General features: G+C 38.3%; 1 protein-coding gene across 1 annotated transcript in view; it reads left to right on the forward strand.

Annotated features, from left to right (window-relative positions):
- MEGF10 (multiple EGF like domains 10) overlaps nucleotides 1-16,042 on the forward strand; it is an 86,032-nt gene that overhangs the window by 24,264 nt on the left and 45,726 nt on the right. The window contains exon 5 of the mRNA XM_074532609.1: nucleotides 3,195-3,287. Within this exon, the coding sequence (XP_074388710.1) occupies nucleotides 3,195-3,287 (93 nt within the window). The remainder of the gene's footprint in view (nucleotides 1-3,194; nucleotides 3,288-16,042) is intronic.

The raw sequence follows: 16,042 nt of genomic DNA on the forward strand, positions 1-16,042 counted from the left end.
GGCAGAACAGTAATTCTGTGAAGTTCTGTTAAGGAGCTGACTCCTGGCAGAGTGGGTGACTGAATTTCGTAGTTACTCCAAAGAATTTCCTGCCACTTGTCTGCTACTATCAGTGGCAATCCCTAGGAGATTTGGCATATGAATACTAAGCTTAGCTACAGACTAGAAACTTTTTCAAAAAGTGCAATTTCTTTTTTAGCGTGTTTCTGAAAAGGAAGATTTCGAAGGTTTTAAGACGTTTTCTAGTGGCTTTCTTGAAGATGGACACACAAGCAAAGGCTGATTGTTCCTGGCAGCTTGAACATTTGCCTCCCTTAGTTTCTAACATCGTAGTACATTTCTAAGCATCTTAAAGGAGAAGTTTTTATCAATCTTAATACTGAATTTCCTCAAAACATGAAATAGGAAATGCACCATCCATCTTAAGGTATAACTGGATATCATTCACTTTTCTAGCAGTTAGCCATCCAGCACAGGAAACAAGGATCCAACAAGGGATCAACCAAGAACACTGTATGTTCTAGCATACAGTGTAAAAGTGAAGGATTTATTTGAAAAAAACATGTTTATAGTGTAGTTTAATAGATAGTTTATTTTTTCTCATGACAAATGCTTGTTTCAGTTAATTTGGAGGAAGCTGGAGCTAAACCTTGCAGTCATTTAATTTATGTGCATAATTACATAGGAAGTGTTTCAATTTTATGTTAACTGGTTTATGGCTGGCTTTTCGAAATGAAAAAGAAACAGATCCTATAATGCATGCATAAACTTACATCAAAGATAAAAATACATTTTTTCAAGTTTTCTTTTTAACATCAGATAATGAAGGCAAGATCTTTCAAGAAAAGATCTTGAAAGAACAATAAGGCACCAAAAAAAGGGCAAATAAGATGTAAAAGCCAACGTGCAATCTGAACCCAGATTGCTTTTCATACAATAATTGAGTTTTTCTTGCAAAAAAAGAAAACATGGCCATTGCTGCCAGGGAGTTTTTGGTGCTTCTTCACACTCATCAGTAAAAAAAAGAAGACTCTTCATGTTAAGTTTGTCACCTACACCTGCATATAAGCATTTTTTTTTAATACCATGCCAAACAATTCCAGAGAAAACCAACAGAAAGTATTTCATCTGTTCCTGGTGTTATTCACATCTTTCCAGCTTCATCTAGGTCATTTTTATGTTGTCCTCACCTCTTTGTAGCTCTGTGTAGTAAATTTTGGTTCTCCCATCCCCGTGTCCACTGCAATATTCTTTTTAAACATGTGCTGTCTCTTACAGATGTAGGATTCACTTGCCAAGAGTCAGTCAGCCCAGAAGGTGTCTGGCGAATAATTTCTTTTGGTTAGAGAATAGGTTTTTATGTTTATCCAGAGCGTGGATCCACGTTCTGAGCACAGCATGAGGGGCAGTGAAGGGAGCTAGGTCTGGTTTCTTGCAGCTTCTTTATTTTTCTGCTCTGCTCCAGCTGCCTCACAGAGGAGGTGGTGGAGCGTTGCCCCATAGTATGTAAGGCTCAGTGCTCAGAAACGTGGGCTGGGGATGTTTGCATTCCCTGGGTTGTTCCTGCGAGTGCTCACACTGCGTGTTCACAGTGACCTGCTCCTGCCTCACGGCTTGCTGGCAAGGGTTTTCACACATTTGGTTTGTGGAGAGCCTCAGGACCCAAGGCAGCACTAACTAGGAAGGAATCTCCAAAGATGCAAGTGATTCACGTCAAGTTACAAGACTAATGGAAAATTGTGATCTATTATTTAAACTCAGTCTTTCCATAACACATAAATAGGCAACAGTGCTCTGTGTTAATGCCTTGCTTCATCAAATGTTTAAAAATTATTATTGTCCCTGTTGATTTCTAATGAAGATAATTTTAATGCACGTCTGAAAAGCAGCTTGTTAGAAATAGTTGAGAATTAAAACTGAAGGCTGTAAAAATAAGCAGTTAATGGCTGGGATCCCATATAATCAAAAATTTTTATTTTATTGATCTTTGTGTGGTTTTCCTTTTTCTTGGACACACTAAATGTAAAGATGACCAATGTGTTTAATAATCTTTAATTGAGAAAAACCCAGAAGTTGCAAGTGTTTTATCTAAATACCTAATTACTCTAGAATAGTTTCAAATATTCAGAACCCCAGTGATTCATATGTAGCCCCATGAAACTTCTTTTTAACATCTGCTTTGTCTTTTTCTCTTTACCTTTTTATTCATTTACATAGCAGTCTGATTTCCAGTTTCTCTGGAAATGTAGGTACAAAGAAAAATCCTATCCTGCACAAATTTTCTAAGTTTTATTGTTGTTTAAAGTGGAAGGAAATTATTACAGCATGTGTATTTTGGAAAATTAGGGGTACTTTGTGATTAATATGATGACAGCAAATTGTTGCTGGTCAGAGGTTTTTCCTCTTGGGCGTATTATGTTCTTGATAATGATAATTATCAATTGATAATGCTGGATATAAAAGTAATTTCAGTTTTTTCTTAGATGTTTCAAACAAAAGGTCTGTTTCAAAGAAGGACTTATCTTAGAAACATGTTTGCAAATCATAAAAAAGAAAATAAATTAAGTGCACCCCGTTTAGCACTTAGAATAAAGGTTGCAGTGATTCATAAGTTTTATATATCATGCTTTTCTTCAATCACTGTCACTGTTTGCTTTGTTCTTCAGTTGAACTGTGCAATCATTTGGAGAAGTTGATACTGAAATGTCAGTGTGTTGCAAATCTTACTTTATCCATGCTGTTGCAGAAGATCATTTCTTTGGATGCCTGCTGAAGTTCCCCTCTTTTTTCTTGGCATGAGGGTTTGCTGCAGAGAGTCACAGGATGGCTGAGGTGGGAAGGGACCTGTGGAAGTCATCCCATCCAAGCCTCTTGCCCAGGACCACAGTCAGATGGATTTCCAGCCTAGATCATACTTTGACTCTTTTTTCATTAAATTTGGACCATTTCCTCTGAAGTATTTGCGTAATTCTAACACATTTTTAGCTGGATTCTTAAAACTTAGGAGAAATGGAAGAGACTGAAGTGAAATATATTTTTAATAGACACCACCAAATACACTGGTATTTATTTTGCTTTTAAGAGGTACTTGAGACACGAAAGAGCTGGGTTAGGACTATTTTAGAGTATTTTAAAGAATATTTTTCCAGTGGTAGGAGTTCTGTAATTGTTTTTTTTATTCCCTCCTCTGACAGCTCACTGTGCTGATAAATGTGTGCATGGCCGTTGCATTGCTCCCAACACCTGTCAGTGCGAGCCTGGCTGGGGAGGACCCAACTGCTCCAGTGGTGAGTTTTCACCTGCTTCTGCCTGTCTTGAACTCTTTCCGTGGTGTTGTCCTCTCTTTTGGGCAGATAATCATCAGTTCTGTTCTGGGCTTCTGCTCTCTGATCAGGGTTTTTTTCTGAGTTATCAGGTTACTCGGTGTAACCTGATTTTTCTTCATTTACTTGCAAACACTGTTCCCACGTAGCAGCACTAATGAGCTTTCTTTTTTTTTTTTTTATGTACTCAGAGACATGCGGATTGCACAGTATCTGGAGTAAAGACATAGTTTTATTTTACATGTAAGAAAATCTCACAGTTTTTACTTCACTAACGTGTGAAGCTTGATGGTGCCAAGTCACATTTAAAAGCTAGGAGGAAAGCCTTCCTAGCAACTCTGTCCTCCTTTTTCACTCTGACACTGACTCAACCATTTTTCCCTTCTCTCTTCACTCCCTGAACTCTCAATGTCTTTCCGTTGTACTCTGGTGAAATTTCTCCCACTTCCTTCTCCTTTCCCTTTTCAAGTGCAGGAGATGAGGAGAGTAGAATTGTGCGGAACACAAATCATTATCTTTTCTTCTGAAATACAGTTTCTCAGAGTAATTTTCCAATTCATTGTACTTCTTTATTTATTCCAGCCTTGTGGCTATGTTTTTAAGATCTTTAAAAATGTATTTTTGAGGCTAACATAAAACCACATCTTTTGATACAATCAGGTTCAAGGTGGATCTCTGCTAGTGATTGTGCAGTTGAAATAAATGTATTTTAGCCAACAATAAAAACGATTGTATTTACAAGTTAAAGTCCATAGACCTTGTAAATCTCTAACAAACAAACTGCAAAGATATTACACTGCTAATTTACTTAGTACATGATTCCTATAAAATTAACAACTCCCATTATCTTTAAAAAAAGGGAAATGTTCTTCAATTTTCAAACATGTTGCTATCATAATTCATCTGGAACTGATCTGTTGTTCCAGCATCATATTTGTTGGCATGAGGAAGAATTTAACTGTTTTAAAATTAACTACATTTGTTGCGTAGTTTTTTTGCGCGCTTACATGGGATTCATGTATAGCTCCAAAGAAACACCCAAGTTTTGCATAAGGCATAAAACTGAAAGAGCCATTGTTCTTCCCAACAGAGTGTTGCTGTAAGACTGGTCTTAATCTAATGTACTGAATTGTCAAAATAAATTGTCAAAACATGCTATCTTTCTTTCTGAAAACCTTATGCATTAAGCTCTTCTGTAACTAATCAAACATGCAGAAGAAATGTGAATCATTAGATGGCACAGATTGCAAAAATACTGTTATTTACTGAGATTTTCAAGCCTGAAAGTGTGCTTTAGATGAGACAGAAACATCTAAGTCTGCCTTTGGAAGTAACCCTTCCTTTTGCAGGATTTCTGTCTGGCATAATTCACTCTGGGTACACCTCCAGCTCTTTTCCTCTGCTTTTTTCTCAGCTGTTTGCCTTTTGTGTACCTTTGAACAGTGATCTCTGGAGAGGCTGGTGATGCTCTAAAGGCTCCTGGGTGACATTTGGGCTACCTGGAGCAGCCAGAATTCGTTTGGGATTACTGGTGTAGCCCTAGGAGAAGGGGGTAGGCTGGGGAAGGGGTTATTTCTCTGCGTGTGCTACAGGAACATTTGTTCTGGCATTTATCCCCTTCCGCGTGGACAAACCTGAGAAAATTGCTGATTTCCCTCGTTTGTCCTTCTGAGCTTGAGAGCTGATGTTTGCTGCTCTCTGTCCATGATCTCCTTATCTGAAGAGCTACAGCACAGGTCAAACTGAATTGAGGAGTAGTGGATAGTGTTGGAAATAACAGAAAGTGAGAGGGGTTTGGCTTTCTGAGCCTTCTTGTTGCTTGCCCTACACAGAAGATTTTGGTGCTCTGCCTTTAGTTGTATTTTCTGCATGATCCCCAACTTGGTTTTAGCTTTAGTCACAGAAAGGTGCAGTGATACAAAATAAAGATATGTGCTTTTTTTAAATAATGTTTTTTTATATAGCAAGTTATTAATTCAGTAGGAATATGTGCATGTTGCCCTACTGTAATAATGTCCATCAAATAATCATTTTCATTACTTACCTGAGTGGTGGAACCATATTTGAAAGACAGGCCATTGTGTTTGCAAAGCAAAGGTTCAGGGATTTTATGGCTTCTGATGACCAGATAAAATGCCCTGTCTCAAAAAGAGATATTATCCTCAAAGTGTGAGGTATTAGGCCAACTTCCAGATGCAGTCGTCTGTTCATTTTCATGGATTCACACATATGGGAAGGAACTGTTCTACCTAGGGACCAAACATTTTGTAAAACTGCAAAAAGAAACATTTTCTTCCAAATTGCTGTCCCATCTCTATTGGAATTGTTTATTCTCCTTACAAAGGAATTTTATCTGCAAGTATCTGAGAACAGATTTAGTCCTGTTACAGCATCTGCCAACCCCCAAACTGATTTTTATCTGTTGTTTCTCAGGAGGGAATAAATTTTTTGGGTGACTCCCATTTCCTTTTGTAGCAAATATTACCTCCTTATTGCTGTGACTCCTTGCCAATTCCTGAATTGTTTAGGTTAGTGGCTGCTCTCAGTTTAGGGAGAGGAGGCCTCAGGTTTGACCAGAGTGCTGAGCCAGTCTTTTTTCAGTGCTCACTTCTAACCCAGACTATAACTCTGCTCCTCACCACATCCTCTGCCTTTCTGAAAAAATTACATCCCAGCTGGGTGGGAAGCGGGATTGGATCTATTCTTCAGCAAGGAAAACCTGAGCTCTCGCTTAGCAGTTTTGTTAATTAAATAATACTTCCTTGGGGAACATTTCTGCACAAGGTGTAATTTTTCTTCAGGTGTTTTCTTTTCATTTAAAGGAAATAGAATATATTAGAGAGTGTTTGCTTGCAGTGAAAGTCAGTGTGAGGTGGGTCAAGAAAGTGATGATAATGTGGATATATCTGAGAGGAAACACCACTTGGATCAAGAAATCACTCCTTTGCAGATCACTGCATTCTGGTGGGAGAGATGACAGTCATGCAGAACAATTTATTCCAATACAGATTTATTGACTAAACACAATGGTCAGGATAAAGGAGTGGACAGAAGATGTGTTGAGTGAGAGGAGCAAGTGAATCAGCACAATCCATAAGTTATCAGTTCCCCTTTGAAGAAATACTTGTGAATTCCAGGAATATAAGTTGGTCATTTCTGGGCTAGGGGCAAGAGCAGTATTAACAAAAGTGCATAGAGTGATAAATGTAGGTTAAACAAATAGATTTTATTGAAGAACAAACAAACTGACACAAACTTTTGCCTCCCAAACTAAACTGTTTTCTCAGATTTTTAACTGTCACATGTGTGATTGGGTTGTTTTTAAGAATGCTTTTGACTACAGGTTGAGAATAGAATATTCTTCTGTAGAACTTGTGCTAATCATTGAATTATGTGCTAATGTCTGTGTAGATGTGGAGATGATCAAACCCTATTGTACATTTGTAATTTATGTTTTCTGTTCACACTCCTACAACACTACTTTATCTCTATTTATAAATGTTATATTATTTATAGATATGTGATATTATTTCTATTTATACCATTATCTATATTATAATGGATAATGCATGAAGCTGATTGTCAGTTTTGGGTGAGTGTGAAGTTCAGATTAATTTCCTTTGTATCTATTTATAAATGTTATTTATTAATTTATATTATTTTTATATGCTAGTATTTATATTTATATTATTATCTATATTATAATGGATTATACATGAAGCTGATTGTCAGTTTTGGGTGAGTGTGAAGTTCAGATTAATTTCCTTTATATCTATTTATATATGTTATTTATTTATATTATTTATAGATCTGTGATATTATTTATATTTGTATTATTGTCTATATTATAACGGATAATACCTGACCTGATTGTCAGTTTTGCGTGGGTATGCAGTTCAGTGGGTGTCCTGTCCACAACCAGGACACTCACTTTGTTTTTCTTCTCATGCCTAGCAGTCCACAGATAATTCCTTCAAAATCAATAGGACACTTTCTGGATAAGCTGGAGCAGAGGCAAAAATCAATATTACACTGACTAGTCTGAAATGGTTATAGCCTTGTGATCCCCCCCAGCTGGCATGAGTGGTAAAGCAAAAATGGGAGAGACATGTCCTTGATTTATGACCAAACAATGTTTGTGAATATGGGAGTGGGATTCTTCCATTTTTATTGTGCTGAAGTAATCTTGATACTTGTTTGAATCACTGCGTTCTAATTTGTAATTTGATTCTGTTGGCGATTAGCAGAGCTTTATTGGGACTATAGTCTGAAGTCATGGGAGTAGAAAAAGTGGCATGAAGACATAATTTGTCTCCGGGGTTTTGTGAAGCATGAGAAGAAAATTGGATTTTTCCTTAATACATTAAGCTGCAGGTCTAAGGCTGGCACCTCAGAGAAACCTTTACCTTTAAATGAGCTTTATTAAGGTAACTTTTAAACCACAGTAGCTCTGCTACTATCAGATTTCCTTCACAGCCGTGGGTGTTTTGTAAAGTTCGCAAATTCCGTGAAAATCTCGCTGTTTTCTCCATGGGCCTTGGCAGATGCAGGCCGTGGCAGAAACTGGATCCCTTGGCACTGCTGTGTGTGGAACACTCACGTGAGCCACGGCAGTGCCAGTTTCCCAGTGCAGCCCTGGATTTCCTTTAACCCTGCAGAGGTGCATGTGTGAGTTTTCCAAGTGAGACAGCCTCCGTGGAGCCTGCCTGGAGCCACCTTGCACACTGATGGCACAGAGTCCTCCTAAACTGAGCTTTTTCTGGGCCAGGGCATTGCTTTCCCTTTCCCTTTTTCTTTTTTTATTTTTTTTGTTTTGGATTAATGCAGCTTGCAAGATATGCTTAGGGAGTTAGCTCATCCCTGAGTCTTCCAGGCCGTCCAGCAGGCTGCAGAAATAAGTTCTGGTTTTAACCACATCCTTGCATTAGGAAGGCTTGGTTCCCAGAACTGGGGAGCTGGTAAACACACAGGCAAAACTGCAGAGTGTCCTGGCAGACAGCTATTTTACTTTTATGGAAAATGCAGAGAAATGGCTTGTTCGAATAATGCAGAACTGCCCCCAGCCCAGCTCCCAAACAAAAGTGCCAGCAGGTCATAGACAGTCTTAACTTTGACCTGTTCATATTTAATGTGTCTTCCCTGTGTTCACTGCCCATAATTCTTCTGTAATTATTGCTGCTGTAACTTCCCTGACTGACTTCTCCTCAGTTTTTCCTGCTGAACACTTCATTTTTCCCTTTAAGGAGGCTGAATATCTTTGAGTTGAGAAACTAACCCACCAGCAAGTCAGATGAGGTGCAAATAGGAAAAACAGATATTAATGGAAGTTGCCATCACCTTCAAGTTTAACAGTTACTGCAGTGTCACTGTGGTAGCATCAGAATTTCCAGGGCTACATGGCATGTCTGCTGGTCTGGAGGTTCAGTACAACTATGCATTTGAAATAATAATGTTCTTATGTTTAGTGTATCTTTGGTGAGCCATTTTGTTTTGGAAGTCCTAGGGAAATTAATGGATTTTATGGCCATGTGTTAGAATTTTGCTTAATTACAGTATCACTCTTTAAGCAAAAGTAGAAACAAAAAAAAAAAATGCTTTCTACAACACAGAGTTATTAAATTTACTTATATTGAGATATACTTAAAGGAAGGCATTCCAGTAAATGGTGATAGTTTTATTGCTTTGTAAATTTTTTCTGGACCAGAGAAACTTTTCATTTCTGCTTTTCACCATTTGGAAACCAAATAATTTGTACTGTTTGCCTAAGCTAATTTTTTGACTAAGGTCTGTGTTGGGGTTTTTTTTTCCCTACTAACAGTGCCTAAGTATTTTTAGTGCTGATTTCATTTCCATCTGCCTTATATATTGGTGAGCTTATATATTTTCAGTGGCTTGCTTAGTAGGTTTTCAAGGATGTGAGGGATAACATTTGTGGCCAATTTAAAAAAAAAAAAACAATTAAGATGACCTTCACGTCATTGCAAAAAGAAAAAAAAAAAGGAAAAAAAACTAACTTATGGTTCTACAAGGATATCTGTGCAAAATCAGGTCATGGGAAGGATGTAGTACAAACAAGTTCTTAAAATTTTTCCTATAATAATAATTATTTTTAACAGGTTTTATCTCAGTAACATGATAAAAGGAACACCAACAACCATCTGTGTGTGTTTTCCTTATCAATTATCCATCCTTGTGTTCTGCTGTCCAAAGCACTTTAAAGAGTCTTGGAAATTTATGGCATGTGAAAGGCATATAGTTCCAGTCTTTCATGAGATCTGAAAAACACATTTTCATTGTTCTTCCACTTCACGGATCAAAAGGCTTTTATAAAGTAAACAAGAAAAAACCCTGAATTAAGTTTAAGCTTAGCGTTTTGAATAAAAATCCTTTCTTATACACAAAACAAAAAGTAACAATGAAAAATACGCCACAGGCTAAAAGGCCTACAGTATAACAAATGCAATCAGAGAGAAACAAAGGACTGAAAGAAAATTCCAGATCCAATAGAAATGGCATTCTGAAAAAAAAAAAAATTCCATGCATTTTTGTGTCTGGGATGTAGGTAAAGTAGGTCTTTTACTGAAAGACATTGGTATTTTGTAATTATTATGAGTGATTCTCTGAAGGAAAATTAGGAGTTTTTATTAATATGCATGTGTCATTTTCATGACATTTTGAGATGACTAGAACAGAGCAAAATTGAAAAAAATTACATGGAGAATAATCCATGGTTTTATGAAATAACATGTGGAAGGTTTTCTACAGGATGTTTTTATTCTAGTTTTCAGAGTAGCTGGCTTTGTTTCCTGGCTTTTTTGACTCATCTCTGAAGTTTCTGTTTGCCATGTTCCACATTTGCTGTCCAGGCTGACAGACAGGCTGATGTCACTGGGGAATTTGTGCATCTTGTCAAATTTAAAACACACTTTGAGTATTTATAGCTTTCAAAATCAGCCGGAATTTACTTTTACTTGGATTAAATTCCAGTTGGGAGAATTATTATCTGTTTCCTACCCTGCAGAATTATCCTAAGGGAAACAAGTGCAATCCATTTAGACCTGCAGATGGAAGTAGCAGAGAGTAGTTTCAGGAATACTCTCTAAACTTTCCAGTAGGTGTGATGTGACTATAGATCTGTGATAACATACATATTTCTGTCATTTTTTTGCTTATAAAATCAACAGATTTCCCCTCTGTTGACTCTTGGAAGTCTCACCTTGGGGTGTGTCCAGGGATTAGCAATTTTATTTGTAGTAACAGGACTGTCAGTGGAGTACTCCTTTGGATAAATCAAAGTTTTCTCAATATTGTTCTTTTTTTACTCACGCTGTCTATGGCTGGTTATAGGGAAGGGAAGGGAAGGGAAGGGAAGGGAAGGGAAGGGAAGGGAAGGGAAGGGAAGGGAAGGGAAGGGAAGGGAAGGGAAGGGAAGGGAAGGGAAGGGAAGGGAAGGGAAGGGAAGGGAAGGGAAGGGAAGGGAAGGGAAGGGAAGGGAAGGGAAGGGAAGGGAAGGGAAGGGAAGGGAAGGGAAGGGAAGGGAAGGGAAGGGAAGGGAAGGGAGGCTATGGGGTGCTTCACTTTGTTTTCCAAGGAAAATCGCCTTTCACATACTAAAGGCTGTAATTGCTTGAAACTTTCTGCAGAAACTGTGTTGGGACTTTTGAGGCCAGAGAGACAGCAATATGTATATGTGCCAGTGTTGGTTTATTTTAAATTTATACTTCACAATATTGCATTCCAAGGGAGAGAGTATTTACTCCCTGCTGTCTGTGGTAGGGAGTTTTGTTTTCGTTTTTTTTAAAAGGCCATAAAAATACATAAGCCTAATGAAGTGATAAGAATCTCCTCTGTTTTCCAACAGTGGTATGTATTTCCAGGAACACACTGCAATGTGTCTTGCAGAAAGATGGGTAAGATAGACTAAAATCTCATTTAGTTGTCTTAGTACTACATATGAGACACCTGCAAGAAACTGACAGCAAGGACTGTAAATCTTAGTTTTGCTGTAGTTCTTCTCCCTCCCCAATGGCACAAAAAGAAGTTACCTTTAAAAATAGCATTGCAATAAACATTGTCTGGCTTGAGTATGAAGATATAAGGGAAATTGGGGCATAGTTAAAAGGTAGTTGCAAGTTAGAGTTTCTAAGGAGGTCTCTCTTCTAAACTGTTCTTTGGCTTGGTCTGATAGCATTATTTGTTTATTATAGGCCAGCCTTTAGAGGAGTGCAGAGTTTTAGATGATCAAGGTGGGTTTATCAGGATGAACTGGGAATTGTTTGAAGCTTTTTTGTTGCTCTTTAATGAAATCAACATTTTTAAGAAGCAGGGAAAATACTTACAAGCATGTGACCGTGTTTAGTTAAAAATGTTTTTTGTTTATAAAGAGCAATAAAGTAGTTGCCAAATTCTACCCATGTGTTCCAGATTGTTAGAAAAAAAATCATTGAAAAAGATAAATTAAAATATCAGAGCTCCTACCACCCCAGTTTGTAAATTACAAAAACCATTCACACAAAACCACATTTAACCCAGCACAATAACAATGTACATTACAGTTATTTTACAAGGAAATCATATGCTATACAGGAGAACTTTCCATCTTCAAAGATGCTACAAAAGGCCCCAAACTGGTAGCAGTTTCCATCACAGTTTTCAGTTTGTTCTCAAAGATTGTTCTTTTACCATTGACTCCTTAAGCTTCTCCCTGCTTCTCAGGTCACTTGGCCCTCAGTGTCACCAAGAATTTTTATTATGGTAGACCTTCATAGTCTTAGAGATTCTTACCATAGTGTTCATGTTAAATAGAATTTATTTATTTATTTAGAATTTAGAATTTAAAATTTATTTTATTCCAATTCCTGCTTTTGCTCAACAAAGCAGAGAGCAAAGTTCTCCTTCAGGTGTCTGTGGCGTTGTGTGATGTGCTTAGTGCATACTGTGGTGAGAAAAAAAGATATTCCCAGATGAGTAATAAAAGAAAAAGATTATAAGAAGATGTGACATTAATACCACAGTGTTAAAAGTGGTGTTTATGCGTATTTTGTTTTTTCCCCTACAGCATAAGATGAAGGCAGAAAGGACCCTGTGAATCTGATACAATAGCTGATGGGGGGAGACTAACTAATTCTTTTTAAAACATAAAAAATATCTGAGGGTGAATATAATGTGTGAAAGGCAATGAAGGCCTTTTGTAAAGCAGGTGTTCTGTGTAAGACAGAGCAACAATGAGCCAGTTCTCTAGGATCAACACAGAAAATTAATACTGGTTTCCTGGCTGGGTTTGGCACCTCTGAGAGGTTCAGGCTTTGATTGGGGCTGAGATACACCATCCTTGTGCTGAAATAAATCTGAACCTTCCCTTGTCTCTGTGCATTGCTCCCCTTTCCCCTTGTGCTGAGAGAGATGGTGTGACGCTCTGGATCTGTTAGAAAATCAGTGTATGAGGATTTTTCACGTGCCTGCTTGTGGTGTATGCCCTGTGGCCGGGTGCAGCCAGCACAGCTCAGCTTATTAAACTCCTGCTGACACTCTGCAGTGTGGCAGTAGTCATTAGCTAACTCCAGGAATATCCCATTCCACCAAATTAGCAGATATGTGTGACTTCCAGCCTAGCTTTCTCAGTGTTTGAATCCCAGAACTAGTCTGATGTAATAATTGTATAAAAGTAATCCAAACTTGCCACAGGAAATATTTCTGCCCTTCTTTTCTAGTGGTAAACTGAGCATCAGTTTCTGACAGATCACTCTGATTTCCTATGGAGAATTTTATTGATGGTCAGTCAGGGGAAATAGAGTTAAAATACATGATTTATCCATCTTGTTCAGTATTATTTTTTATTCCCCTTAATCCTGCACATTTCTCCACAGTTCTGCCCATAAGTCACAGGTGGATGGAAGGCTGGTGACAGACCTTGTGTGAAGGGTTGTGGCAAAAGTGCACTGTGCTGGGGCCGCCACTGGAATGTAATGAAAGATTGCAAAATAACAATATTTGTTATTCACCTGATCATTGCTGGGAGAGTGGTCCTGAGGCTGGGTGTTTGCCAGCCATAGAATGTGCTTTTATTTTAATGATTTCCTGCAAACATAATGAGAAGGTCATGCCAGGAAACTAATTAATGGTTATGTACTGGGCAGTGCATCCTGCCCAAGTGAGGCTGGGTGTGGGATGTAGGGACAGATGCTTGGTAGGAGCAATCACAGACTCATTGTACTGGGTCTTCAGGAAGCTGCAGGGATGTTGCTGGCTGGACCACCAAGAATAAATCTCTTGCCACCACTACCAAGAATAAATCTCTTGCCAGCCCCATCTTCGTAGCCAAGCGCATGTTCTGGCTGCCTGCATCCTTGCCTGAGCTCTGCACTGGAACAGTTGTGGTGTGGCAATCAGTCTCAATTCTCCTGTGTATCACACATGTCTGGACAGGGCTTGTTGGGTTTTAGTTGGTGGTTTTTTAATATTATTATTATTATTATTACTGGTTTGATTTTTTAATTAGTATTTCCATGAGGAATTGCAAAAATTGAAATTTTGTCTGAAACGAAGAAGACTTTCATCTGAATGCAAACTAATATGTTAAAAAAAAAAAATATATATATATATAAAAATTAGGGGTTTCTGCTCTGTTGTGATAGAACACATAACTGTCTCAGGCATCTTGACAGCCATACATGTATTTTTTATACCCAAAACAGTTAGTTTCCTGCCCGGTTGAGCAGGAGGGTTACACGTTCTGCTCCACGCAGACATGTTGGAAATGTTTAAAGTTATCGTGGCAAAAAGCAGTTTGGGAGATGCAGTGTGCATCTCTCAGTGTGTTACAGAGTGTTGTAGGCCTGTTGTTTGTCCACAGCAAAACCCACACATCTTTAAAGACAGAGGCCAGTAATAAGATGGACAGTTGTCCTTACAGCCCAGCAGCACTGCTTGGTGTTTATAATACATAACACTACTTTCTGCTGCTCTCTGTTTTATTGTGTGTAAGTGCTCACAGTATCTCCATTTATGGATGCATGTTCTAGTGACCTATACTGGGGGGAAAAAGGAAAAAAAACAAAACAACCTTAAGGAGTAGATTCTTGAAAAGACCCTAATTCCTTTTTATTAGTGTAGCCTGGGTGAACAGCTCTTACAGCTGAATAATTCCTACCCCGAGGAGCATTCTTGAATTACTTTGCATTAGTCTAGGAAAGTGTGGCTGTTCTCTGCCTGGCTTTTTTGCCCCAAGAGAAGACTGGGAGAACAATGGTTGTCAGTCTCCAAGAGGAGAGCCTGGGCTTACAGTCCCTGCAACTGAAGCTTTCCCATTGTGCTGCTGTTATCAACAGAACATAAAAATAAAATCAGATCATTTGACCATATGATTAACACATTCCTGTTGAACTCCAGGTGACCCTAATCTCCTGGCTCTTTACAAAACCTCCTGTGTTTCTTAGGATAAAATTTCTTCCTTAACATTGAGTTCTTCTTTTGATGCTGAAATACCCTCTAAATGGTTTGCTTATAGAGCTTTAATGGGATGCATTGGGGCAGACAAGAAAAGATGGATTTGAGTGGTCGTAAAGACGCATTGGATAATCAAATTTGTAACATCCAGATGAAGTTTAACCGCGTAGTTGTTAATTTCCTATTGCTTGGTGAAGTGCTTCTTGTGGGTTTTTTTGCCCTGTCAGTATATTTGAGGATTGCAAAGGAAATATTTGCAATTACATGAACAAGTAGGAATTCTTTGATTTACCCAAAATCAGAAGTCTGCTCTGAGCAAGCTTTGCAACTTCCTTGTGGGATTAAGAGAGTTGTTGGTGGATTTAGAGTACATTTTTTAAGTTAGCTAGACTTCCCTCTGTAAAGGGAAGCTCATGGCTTGATGGTTGAGAGTTATAATGAAGTGTAACAGACATCTTTTATGAAAAATCCTTTCCTTAGGACTTCTCCTCCTGAGAAGCTGAGAGGCCTCAGGAACAAAATGCAAACAATGGTTATCTGCTGCTGTGGAATGCAACTGGTGCATCTGGGATTGGGCTCATGTGGTTGTTTCTAATTAATGGCCAATCACAGTTAGCTGGCTCGGACTCTCTGTCCAAGCCACAAGCCTTTGTTATGCATTCTTTCTTTTTCTATTCTTAGCTAGCCTTCTGATGAAGTCCTTTCTTCTGTTCTTTTAGTATAGTTTTAATGTAATATATATCATAAAATGATGAATCAAGCCTTCTGAAGCATGGAGTCAGATCCTCATCTCTTCCCTCATCCTTGGACCCCTGTGAATACTGTCACAAAGAAGAGTTTTGAGAATTAAGAGATTTGAACTTGTATTTAGTTTTCCACCTTGTGTTTATAATGTTGGCTTTTCTCAAGAAGAATGAAGTGCATAAATCACATAAACCAAGTCTGATCTGCCTGCCACAATCCTTAAGTCTCGGGTTTTGGTTGTTAATTGCTGCCCTGAGATGTGCAGGGTGTCTCTGTTTCGGCCCGCATGGCTGAAGAACGAGTCTGGACTCTTCACTTTGTGGTCTTGAGGTTATTTATTAATTCTTGTCTATAAAATTTTCTTTCTGTCCAGCTGAGATCTGCTCAGCAGGGCAGCCACAGGCACGCTGACCGCCCCTGAGGCAGTGTTGTCTTTTTATACTACAAACTACATATAACATATTTACACTTAATTCCCAATACCTATCACCTATGTTAGACAGTGCACTTCTACTCTAAACCAATTCCAA

Source organism: Zonotrichia albicollis, chromosome Z (assembly GCF_047830755.1).
Source record: "Zonotrichia albicollis isolate bZonAlb1 chromosome Z, bZonAlb1.hap1, whole genome shotgun sequence".
NCBI lineage: Eukaryota > Metazoa > Chordata > Aves > Passeriformes > Passerellidae > Zonotrichia > Zonotrichia albicollis.